Source organism: Nicotiana tabacum, chromosome 21 (genome assembly GCF_000715075.1).
Source record: "Nicotiana tabacum cultivar K326 chromosome 21, ASM71507v2, whole genome shotgun sequence".
NCBI classification, from domain to species: domain Eukaryota; kingdom Viridiplantae; phylum Streptophyta; class Magnoliopsida; order Solanales; family Solanaceae; genus Nicotiana; species Nicotiana tabacum.
In genome coordinates this window covers 13,706,245-13,717,545 of record NC_134100.1, presented here as the reverse complement: position 1 = coordinate 13,717,545, position 11,301 = coordinate 13,706,245, and the positions used below count along the sequence as shown (strand labels likewise).

Here is an 11,301-nt window from a genome sequence, read left to right as displayed (position 1 = left end):
CGAGGGTTAATTTTTGCCATTTAGTTATTTTAATTCATGTATTATTAATCTCCCATTCTTATTCCATATTCTATCCTTAATGCATAACTTATGCAGTTATTATTGATGAAGGAATGAAAAATAGTAACCAAATATTGCTATACTTTTCTCTCCACGACTTTAAAAAAATGCACAAATAGACAACTCTGGAAAATCTACTAAAAGAAGAAACAAGAGAACTAACAGCTACAACCACATTTGCCAGTGCAATGAAATAAAAAGAAAGTTTGCTCCAATTAACTCTGCTGAACCTTCCTCAATACAGAAGCAAAAATAGTGTCAAGCTCTCTATGAGTACCTTTGATAAATCACATACAATACAGTTATGCCATATATGATATAACACAGAGGTGAAAGATTAAAAAAAATTGTAGTTAAGAAAATTGAAATGCCACAAAGTAGTGAATAATGAACTTTTAAACTAAATGAGAAACAAAGAAAATTTATAAACACATAGCAAAGGCCAAGTTCTTCAGCTCATATTTGCTCCCAGTTCTACTTGTCATTTTCCAGATCCGGCACTGAAGCCACGGTCGTTTGTCTGGCGTGGTGACTGACGACTTCTTGGAGATTGTTGGTGGCGATGAGATGAAAAATGCTCAGACTTGCTTCTGGATTCTTTTGGTTTCTCTTTGATGGCTTCAATCTGTTCCAACACGTCCATTACTTCTTTCATTGAAGGCCTATTCTTGGGGTCGCCTTCTAGGCATTTTAGAGTAATCTGAGCAGCAAGCGTTGCTCCCTTTGAAGAATATTGGCCTTCTAACCGAGCGTCCATAATGGACTTCAGCTTCCTTTTGTTAGACAGCATCGGTTTCACCCAGTCCACCAACTTCTGCTGTCCACTCGGTCGTTTGGTGTCAAGTGCTCGTAAGCCTGTCAACATCTCAAGCAACACGACTCCAAATCCATACACATCACTTTTTACGTATAGATGGCCTGTTAACACGACAACATCCTAATTAACGTGTAATACTGCAAATGCGTTTGTGCTTCTTGCTTTTTATTGCTGTGAGGTGAACTGCTACAAGAGATGAATGGAATATCTATACTTGCAAGTGGATGCCATGGTATTGGCCATATTCAAAAACGTGTTAATAAAAGTGCAGCATGCATAATTGAATCTGTCCTAAAGATCTTGGAATATGTTCTACAGGTTTATTCACGAATCACTTATGAAGAAGGTGATAATAACAAAATAAAGGCAAGAAATTACAGTTAGTATGCTAATTTAACCATGGCATAACACAAAGAAAAGGTTGTTTAGCTAATTGTAATTGTTCGAGCAGAAAGCAAACGAGCTAACCAATAGTTATGTAAAGATGATGGGCTATTCCCATTTCATTTGATGACCAGTGGCTAACTGAAAGCTATGCAGCGGGAATACTAAAGATTCCCTCAGGGAAAAATAGAGATATCCTATGTTACCCCCAATATATCCGATGAATATATATAGGTGAAGTTCATTGTCAGACAGAGAGAGCCACCTTTATTTAAAAGTACACTAAGAATCTAACAAAAAATTGAACTTCATTAACCAACTTACCATAAAGCACTATGGTCATCGACCCACTTAAATCCCAAATCAATGTTCGCTCTTTCAGTCAAGGTCAGAGCTAGTTTTGCAACTTTGTGCTAGTCTAGACTCTAGACCCCATATATAGTAAGGGAAATCCGGGATCATTTAATTGTTGGGCTTCCAGTATAGTCTCAGAACACATGCAGATTGGCTCAAAAAAATGCTCACCAGTTTCAACATATTCGGGAGCAGCATAACCATATGTGCCCATAACACGAGTCGTCACATGTGAGTTTCCACCTGAAGGCCCCAATTTAGCTAAGCCAAAATCTGATATTTTTGCATTGTAATTCTACAAAGCAGAAGGTGCGAAGCAGAAAGTTTCAACAAATAGCCAAATATAGATGTATAATAAAGTTAGAGAAGAAAAACTTTTCACAAGTAAGCAGATCTTACCCCATCAAGCAGTATGTTGGAAGCCTTGAAGTCTCTGTAAATGACTTTCTTTTCTGAACTATGTAAAAATGCTAAGCCTCGTGCTGCTCCTATGACAATTTTGAGCCGCAAGTTCCAAGAAAGTGGTTCAATAGCGGCACTCCCTACGCAAACAAACACATTGCAGGTGAGTGCACCATATCATTAAGTAGCTTTGGTTCGACTAAATTTCTAACGCAAACATCTTACTTCTGAATAGATGGTTTTCCAAGCTTCCCTTCTGCATAAATTCATAAACAAGTAACAGTTCCTTGTCTTCCCGACAATATCCCAGTAGTTTAACAAGGTTAGGATGCGAAAGCCTTCCTAGAAAGTTCACTTCTGACTGCATTTCAAATTGACACGGATTATAAGCATCGTTTAAAAATCTAACTGGAAAGCATAGATCAGAAGAACTGGCGACAGATAGGTTACTATTAAGCAAAAAGAAAATGGAAAATTTCAGATGAATATACCTACTAGAAATGTTATTGTTAAAACGTGTTACCTCCAATGGCTATAGACGATATGGTCAGGACGCAAACGTGTATTAATTTATTAAAAGGTGTCATAAGAAGTAAAATAGATAGTTAAGACACATTTCACTGTGTCGACAACATAAAATGTATTCTTGTGGCAAATGAAAATTGGAAAAGTGTAGTAATATTGAATTAACGATCACAGACTCTGTGCTTACGGCATCTCAAATAAGTGTCAGCAAATATACAGATAAACCACCATATCCAGTGTTGGAGTAAGAATCATATTCTCAAACACTAACCTTTTCAGCTTAGTGCAATTCAATTCTAGGTTTTTTTTTTGTTCACTTTTCCAACTTTGCATCTTCAAAGAACCAAATCAAAACAATTTTGTTAAAACCTTATCCTTCATATTTTATGAGCAATCCGTGCGCAATGTGAACTAGCAAAGTCAACATTTAGTTTTCTACTTGACAACATGCAAATTAAGCAATAGAAATCTGATTAATACCTGAATCGAGAAGAATATTAGTATAACAGGATAAACATATATGCAAATCTATTCACGTAGACCATACACATTTTACCATAGTTCTTCATTACTTCAATTGCATCAAGCAAGTATGATGGGAATAAGTTTGTTAGATGGAACAATTACTCAAGTCTGTTACTGGATGTTCCAAAACAAAGACGTTATTCTATAGATATTTAACCGAAATTGGATACCCAAAGTTTCAGCATATTGAACAACTAACTCCTTGTTATTGACTAAATGACGAGCCACAAACTAGCTACATTATCTTTTATTTTTGCAGCCATGTCCTCAACTTGTATCCATGTTTGTGAATTTAAAGTTTTTTTAATATAAAGGGAAAAGGCCAAATCATTGGCTTCTTTATCCAAAAAGAGTCTAAATATGTGCTGAAGAAAAGTTGCTTTATCGTTGTATCAAAACATCTCAATTATATACCTGCCATTCTTCGAATCCTTGAGTACTCTCAGAGTTCAACTTCTTGATGGCAACAATCATTCCAATTCCAGCTTTAGCCGGAGCAAGGGTCTTCTCATCAACCCATCCTTTATACACTGTCCCAAAACCGCCGACCCCCAAAACTGAATCAGACTTGAAATTCTTTGTAGCTAACTTCAAATCAGAAAAATTAAAAATCTTCAAATTTGGAGTTGGCAATATCTCTCCATTCAAACATGTATCATCACTTGCAGCAGCTGAGAAATGACTATTTCCAATGCTGCTACTTGTGGCCGAATAGCCAACGCCGCTGCTGTAGTTCTTTGATGTGTCTGCACAAAAACAACCATGTAAATGTCTAATTCTAACTTTCTGACTCTCAGCAAAATATAAAAACTACAATATTGAAATGTTATCCTTAATTCATAACAAGCTAAAAAGAGAACTCTACCTGGAGGAAAAGAAGAACAAAAAACCCAATAATTACAAGAATTAAGACCATCAACAAATCATTCACGAGAAATTCAAGAATGCTGAAAAGCTAGTACTTCCCTCTATCCAATTTTACACGACACTCTTTTCTTTGTAGTCTGTTCTTAAAAAGAACGACACCTTTCTATTTGCAATTTTAACTTTAAATTTCTCATTTTACATTAATAACATGCTCTTATAGCTATAAAAATGTCTATGACACATTTAAGTTCGCAGGTTCTAACAGTCTTTCCTACTTTCTTAAACTCCGTACATAATCAAATACCGCCATATAAAATGAAACGAAGGCGGAGGGAGAGTGTTACCTACGGCGGAGGGAGAGTGTTACCTACGGGTTCGATCAAATCCACTAGCTTTTTGCTTAGACACTGTATTTGTATTTTAAAAAAATCAAATACTTAATTGCGAACCCAGTAAGTCACTAACTAGCTATAGTTCGGTTGCAAATTCACAACTCATAAACTTTAAATTCAGGCTCCGCCTCTTATGATGAAAGGGACTCATGAACAAGAAGAAAGGGAAATTCCAGAATACCCAGAATAGAAATCTCTAAGTACTATAAAACAATAGATGCATAAAAAGCAGAAAGTACCAGGAGTAGAGGGTCTAGCTGAGAAGCTGGGGTGAGTACTACTAGGGTTAGAGTTAGAGAGCTTAGCTCCAAAACAATTCCCCATCAAATTCAATTCTTTCTCCTTATTTTTCCCCTCACTTCAATACTACCATAATTCAATTTGAAAATGGTTTATTAAATTCCAAAGAAACAAGAAAGAGGATGGAAAGGAGAAACTAATGGTTTTAATTTTCAAAGATATTATCAATGAAATGGAAAAAGGTGACTTAGTTTCTTGGTGGACTTTTCCAAGAATTGCTTTAAAGCCTTTTTTTTTACTTAACATAAAGTGAAAGTGTTTGGAAATGTTAATGTTGTCTATGTAACAAGATTGTTTGGTACGTTGGCTCTCCTCCATTTTTTCTTTATATACGCGCCAAAATTTATCTATATTTTATAACAGTAATTTCTGTGCTTTTTCTAGGATGGTTTCTTGTTTTTGCTTTGAGTAATCTACTGTTCCAATTGCTGTTTGTTCTTTTTTTGGTTTCCCACCCAATATCTACTACATATTTTAGGGTCTTGGCTAATTCGGATTTGAAGGTTACCGGGGCACATGGACTGCTCAATCAGTACGCCATCAGACTTTTGACCTTAAGGGTTTCAGGCAAAATATATAAACATTTTCAACATATATGCACATATATATCTAAAATATTGTCGAAGCTAATGGAGTTCAATGACCCGTCTTCTCTATACGTAGGTCCGGCCCTGTTAACCGCAATCCTTGTTTCATCCTCTGTTTTAAAAGGCAGAATTGGGACTCGCCCGGGACTCGCCCTGGGGCGGGGCACTCGTAAAACACTCCTAGGCTCATGTGGGGCTTAGTTCCGTGAGACTTACGCCTTGGCCGTTGGGGCTTACGCCCCGAACACGCCCAACGCCTTACGTACTGGGCTCGCCTAATAGAACTTTATACAATTGTGTGTATCTAACCTTGTAAATCCTCAAATTTTCTTAATAAATCGTTAACTATTCAAAATTACTTTTTTCTTAATCATAAATCATTAAGTTGAGTATTTTATGTCATAATTAAAATAAAATTTATTGCATGTCACTCACTAAGATTGCTATGATAGTAAATTTTAAATAAAGCTTTTATTTAAAAGTACTTATTTATTAATTTTTGTTATGTCTTTATTATATTAGTCCATAATTTCTTTATAATTATTTTCCTAAATATTATTTTTCATGTTTACGAAATACAATACTTATTAATTTAATAGCTCAGTATTAGCTAGTATTTATAAATAATTAGTTATCATGATATAGTATGGTGAATTATGTGTCACTTTATTAACTTGTTGAAACTTAAAAATAAATGATGCTAGAGAATCATATTTAAATTTTGAATAATATTTTGATATAAATTCTCTTTTAAATAGAAAGCATATTAAATAAAAGGAGTATTTAGAAAAATACTGAATTATAACATCGAATTTCTTTCAAGATTCATTACTCCTTAAGAGATACATATAAGATTTCGCATCGAATACGTACTTTTGATGTTTGAGTTATAACGATGTTGCAACTAATTTGAATATTATGATATATGTCAAACTTTTTGTATTATTCATAGTTGAATTATAATTTATGAATATTTTAAATAGATTATTTGTTATAATTTTGTGATTTTAATGTAATTTTTGTAATTATTTTTATTTTATATTATCTTAAAATTCTTGAAATTAGTAAAATTTAAAGATCCGTGGGACTTCGCCCCTTGTCTCAGGACTTACTCCTCGCCTCGTCAGAGGTAAAACTGTCACAACTCGGATTTCCCACCTCGAGAGTCGTGATGGCGACTACTAATGTGAGCTAGGGAAGCCAATTATTGAACCATCTACCTTTTTACCAATTTTATTCTCTTTAACAATTACGAAGAAATAATATTTAAACAACAGAATATAACATAAGCGGGAGAAAACAATAAGTCATCTGAACATGAATATCTATTACAACTGTTTGAGTCTCGACTACCCAGAACTGGTCTCACAGTTTCATAGACGGTCTAAGAATACTACAAATAAAGGTCTGCAAGAATTAATTACAACATTGTTTCTGGAAATACATGTAAAAAACATAAAAGTAGATAGAAGGAGACGCCAAGGTCTGCGGACGCCTACAAGACTACCTCGGGTCGCCTGATGATCAAGAATCAGCAATCTCACTACGGTCCGAAGTCCACAACACTGGGGTCTGCACAAAAGAGTGCAGAGTGTAGTATCAGCACAACCGACCCCATGTGCTGGTAAGTGCCTAGCCTAACCTCGGCGAATTAGTGACGAGGCTAGGACCAGACTACCAAATAAACCTGTACAGTGCAATTATATACAACGGGAAAGAAATACAAAAATAAACAAGTAAAGTTGGGAGGGGAAAACATGCTTCGGGGAATAGCAGGTAAAACAGAATATCAAGCGAATTATTAAGGAATCAAAACCACCCACTAGCAAGAAAAAGGGAACAAATGCAGATTACACTTTCTTTTCATATCTCGTGGCAAACGTGTCACCCACTCCCATTTCACTTGTCTTGTGGTAGGCGTACCACCCGCTCCCATTTTATTATATCTTTGTTGCGGCGTGCAACCCGATCCACATATAATATTGTTACGGCATGCAACCCGATCCATATATAAAGTTGTTGCGGCATGCAACCCGATCCATATATAATATTGTTGCGGCGTGCAGCCCGATCCACATATAATGTTGTTATGGCATGCAACCCGATCCACATATAATGTTGTTGCAGCGTGCAACCCGATCCATATATAATGTTGTTGCGGCATGCAACCCGATCCATATATAATATTTACAATTAGAACGAGAGTCCCGACAAGAGATCAATAAGGTCTACACTGTCCCGGCAAGGGATTTGACAGCATAAGAAATCACGTCCCGGCAAGGGAGAAACAACTATAACCAAACTTGATACCACACCTAACTACCTTAGCTATAACCAAACTCGTTACAACATCTAAACACCTCAGCTATAACCAAACTCGTCACCACACCTAACTACCTCAGCTATAACCAACCTCATTCCGACACCTAACTACCTCAGCTATACCCATAATCCCTACCCAACACAAAGAATCATCAACCTAAGCATCTGTAATATCAATTAAGAACACAATGCAAGGGAACCACAATTTAACAATAGCCCGGCAAGGGGGCAACATAATGATCTCTTCTCTTTCTCACTCTTACTTCACAATTCACGTCACAACTCGAGCCAATGCTCTAGAGTTTCAATTGTCACTTATACTTTCACAATTTCGCTATACAACTTGAGCCAACGCTCCTCAATGTTCATAGGTCACAATTCTTTCCACAAACTTTATACAACAATTAGAAACGTTCACCAAGGCATGAATAATACAACGGAATCATGAAAATCACAAAATAAGACTCGCGGTCATGCTTGACACCAACGTATAGATACTCATCACCATGCCTATACGTCGTACTCAACAAGAAGCAAATAGCAAATAGGACACAACTCCTAATCCCTCAAGCTAAGGTTAGACCAAACACTTACCTCGATACCACGAACACAATTCACGATTCAATTATAGCTTTACCCCTTGATTTCACCACCAATTCGCTCGTATCTAGCAACAAGTTACTTAATTACATCAATAAATTCTGAATCAATTTGAATGCATGAAAATGAGCTTTTCAAAGTTTTACCCAAAAGTCAAAATCGCCCACGGCCACGTGGTCAAAACCCGAGGTTCGAACCAAAACCCAATTACCCATTCTCCCACGAACTCAAATATATAATTTGTTTTGAAATCGGACCTCAAATCGAGGTCTAAATTCCAAATTTTTGAAAAACCTAGGCTCTACCCAAAACATCCAATTTCCCCCATGAAAATCATTGATTTGAAGTTGAAATCATGTTAAAAGATGTTAATGATTGAAGAAAACTAGTTAAAAATGACTTACAATTGATTTGGAGAAGAAAGGTTGTTTGAAAAATCGCCTCTTATGTTTTTGGGGTTTTGAAAAATGAAAAATAAATGAAAATCTCGTCTAAATATACTGCCCTCAGATGCCCTGTGCGGACCGCACAAAATCAACTGCGGCCGCACAGTACTACTTGTGTTCTACAGTGAAAAGTCTTAGCATTTTGGCCATAACTTTCTCTATAGATGTCCAAATGCCTATTACAATATGTTTCTGAAAACTAGACGCAAAGGGCTACAACTTTTCTTTTTAATCATCTCAAAATTCCTTATGTATCAAAAGATATAGGCTTCCGAAATCGGACTAGTGAAGTGCTCTTCACCGCGGACCGCACAGAATCTAGTACGGCCGCAAAGCCCTCACCGTGGTTCGCACAAAATCCAGTGTGGCCGCACAAGCCCCTCCACGGTAGCATTACTCTTTGTGCGGACCGCACTGGTTTGTTCAGAGGTCTTCCACCTCTCTGAACCTGCAACAACTATGTTTTTAAGCCTACGACATCCCGGAACCTACCCGAAACGCACCCGAGCCCTCGGAACTCCAAACCAAGTGTGCATACTAACTCCAAAACATCATGTGGACCTACTCGTGTGATCACATCACCAAAATAACATGTAAAGTCATGAATTAAACCTCAAAACTCAAGATTTCCATCAAGAACTCTCAAAGTTCATAACTCTTCAACTGGAAGTCCAACTCACGTCAAATAAACTCCGTTTTTCACCAAATTTCACAGTTATCTTTCAAATACTATAACAAGTTTGTACCGGGCTCCGGAACCAAAACACGGGCCCGATAATAATGGTTTCAAACATTAATTCTTTTCTTTATTTCTTAGATAATTCAGTAAAGCGATTTCTTTCAAAAATTGATTTCTAAGGCTTGGGACCTCGGAATTCATTTCCGCGCCCCGCTTCCCATATTTTACTACGGACCTCCCGGGATCGTCAGAATACAGATCCGGGTCCGTTTGCTTAAAATGTTGACCAAAGTCCACCATAATCAAATTTTTAACTCTAGAATTTCTATTTCTCTTATTTTCACATAGAAGGCTTTCCGGATATAGGTCTGGACCACGCACGTAAATTAAGGTGGGGAAAAGGGGAGGTTTTTAGGCCTCGAAACACTAAATGCACTTGCAACACAAGTGATGACCTTTTGGGTCATCATATTCTCCACCTCTAAAATAATCGTTCATCCTCGAACGGACATAAGAAGGAAGTACCTGAGTCGGGAAAAAGATGGGGATAACGGCTCCACATGTTGGACTCGGGCTCCCAGGTCGATGCCTCAGGACGCTGACCTCTCCACGAACACGAATAGAAGGAAAACTCTTCGATCTCAACTGACGAACCTGCCGGTCTAGAATAGCTACCGGCTCTTCCTCATAAGACAAGTCCTTGTCCAACTGGACAGTGCTGAAATCTAACACGTGGGATGGATCGCCGTGATACTTCCGAAGCATGGACATATGAAACACTGGATGTACGGATGATAAGCTCGGCGGCGATGCAAGTATATAATCCACATCTCCCACTCGATCAAGAATCTCAAACGGACCAATGAACCTGGGGCTAAGCTTGCCCTTCTTCCCAAATTTCATCACGCCCTTCATAGGCGACACTCGCAGCAATTCCCACTCACCGACCATAAAAGACACATCTCGAACCTTGCGGTCTGCATAACTCTTTTGCCTAGACTGAGCCGTACAAAGCCTATCTTGAACAATTCTGACCTTGTCCAAGGCCTCCTGAACCAGATCCGTACCCAACAACCGAGCCTCTCTCTGCTCAAACCATCCAACCGGAGACCGACACCGCCTACCATATAAAGCCTCATAAGGAGCCATCTGAATACTCGACTGGTAGCTGTTGTTATAGGCAAATTCTACTAAAGGCAAAAACTGATCCCACGAGCCTCCAAAGTCGATGACACAGGCTCGGAGCATATCCTCCAAAATCTGAATAGTCCGCTCAGACTGCCCGTCCGTTTGAGGATGAAATATTGTATTCAACTCAACCTGAGTGCCCAACTCTCGCTGAACTACTCTCCAGAAACGTGAGGTAAACTGCGTACCTCGATCCAAAATGATAGACACAGGCACACTATGAAGGCGAACAATCTCCCGTATATAGATCTCAGCTAACCTCTCGGATGAATAGGAGACTGCCACAGGAATGAAATGCGCTGACTTGATCAGCCTATCAACGATGACCCATACTGCGTCAAACTTCTTCTGAGTCTGCGGGAGTCCAACAATGAAATCCATAGTAATCCGCTCCCACTTCCACTCGGGAAGCTCAATCCTCTGAAATAAACCACCAGGCCTCTAATGCTCAAAGTTAACCTGCTGACAATTCAAACAGCGAGTCACATATGCAATGATGTCCTCCTTCATTCTACGCCACCAATAATGTTGTCGCAAATCCTGATACATCTTCACGGCGCCCGAATGAATAGAGTACCGGAAACTATGGGCCTCTTCTAAGATCAACTCTCGGAGTCCATCCACATTATGCACACAAACTCGACCCTGCAATCTCAAAACTCCATCATCATCTAAGGTAACCTGCTTGGCACCTCCGTGCTGCACCGTGTCTCTAAGGACACACAAATGGGGATTATCATATTACCGATCACGGATACGCTCCAATAACGAAGAACGAGTGACTGTGCAAGCTAGCACACGACTGGGCTCAGAGACATCTAACCTCATGAACTGATTGGCCAAAGCCTGAAAA

General features: G+C 38.3%; 1 protein-coding gene across 1 annotated transcript; it reads right to left on the bottom strand.

Annotated features, from left to right (window-relative positions):
• Positions 1-249: 249 nt before the first annotated feature.
• On the bottom strand, positions 250-4,926 carry LOC107797478 (putative serine/threonine-protein kinase PIX13). Its single transcript, XM_016620377.2, has 6 exons — positions 4,566-4,926; positions 3,482-3,813; positions 2,243-2,378; positions 2,015-2,157; positions 1,787-1,910; positions 250-978 (listed from the first exon to the last, which is right to left on the bottom strand). The coding sequence occupies exons 1-6, from the start codon at positions 4,648-4,650 to the stop codon at positions 542-544; spliced, it is 1,257 nt and encodes a 418-aa protein (XP_016475863.1). The 5' UTR covers positions 4,651-4,926; the 3' UTR covers positions 250-541.
• Positions 4,927-11,301: the final 6,375 nt, after the last annotated feature.

Excerpts from the sequence above, each read along its gene's own strand:
- LOC107797478 (XM_016620377.2), bottom strand. The coding sequence starts at position 4,650 with ATGGGGAATTGTTTTGGAGCTAAGCTCTCTAACTCTAACCCTAGTAGT. Across the intron at positions 2,379-3,481 it reads AAGGATTCGAAGAATGGCAG|TCAGAAGTGAACTTTCTAGG; the intron begins GTATATAATTGA and ends TTTGAAATGCAG. Across the intron at positions 979-1,786 it reads TCCCGAATATGTTGAAACTG|GCCATCTATACGTAAAAAGT; the intron begins GTGAGCATTTTT and ends TCGTGTTAACAG.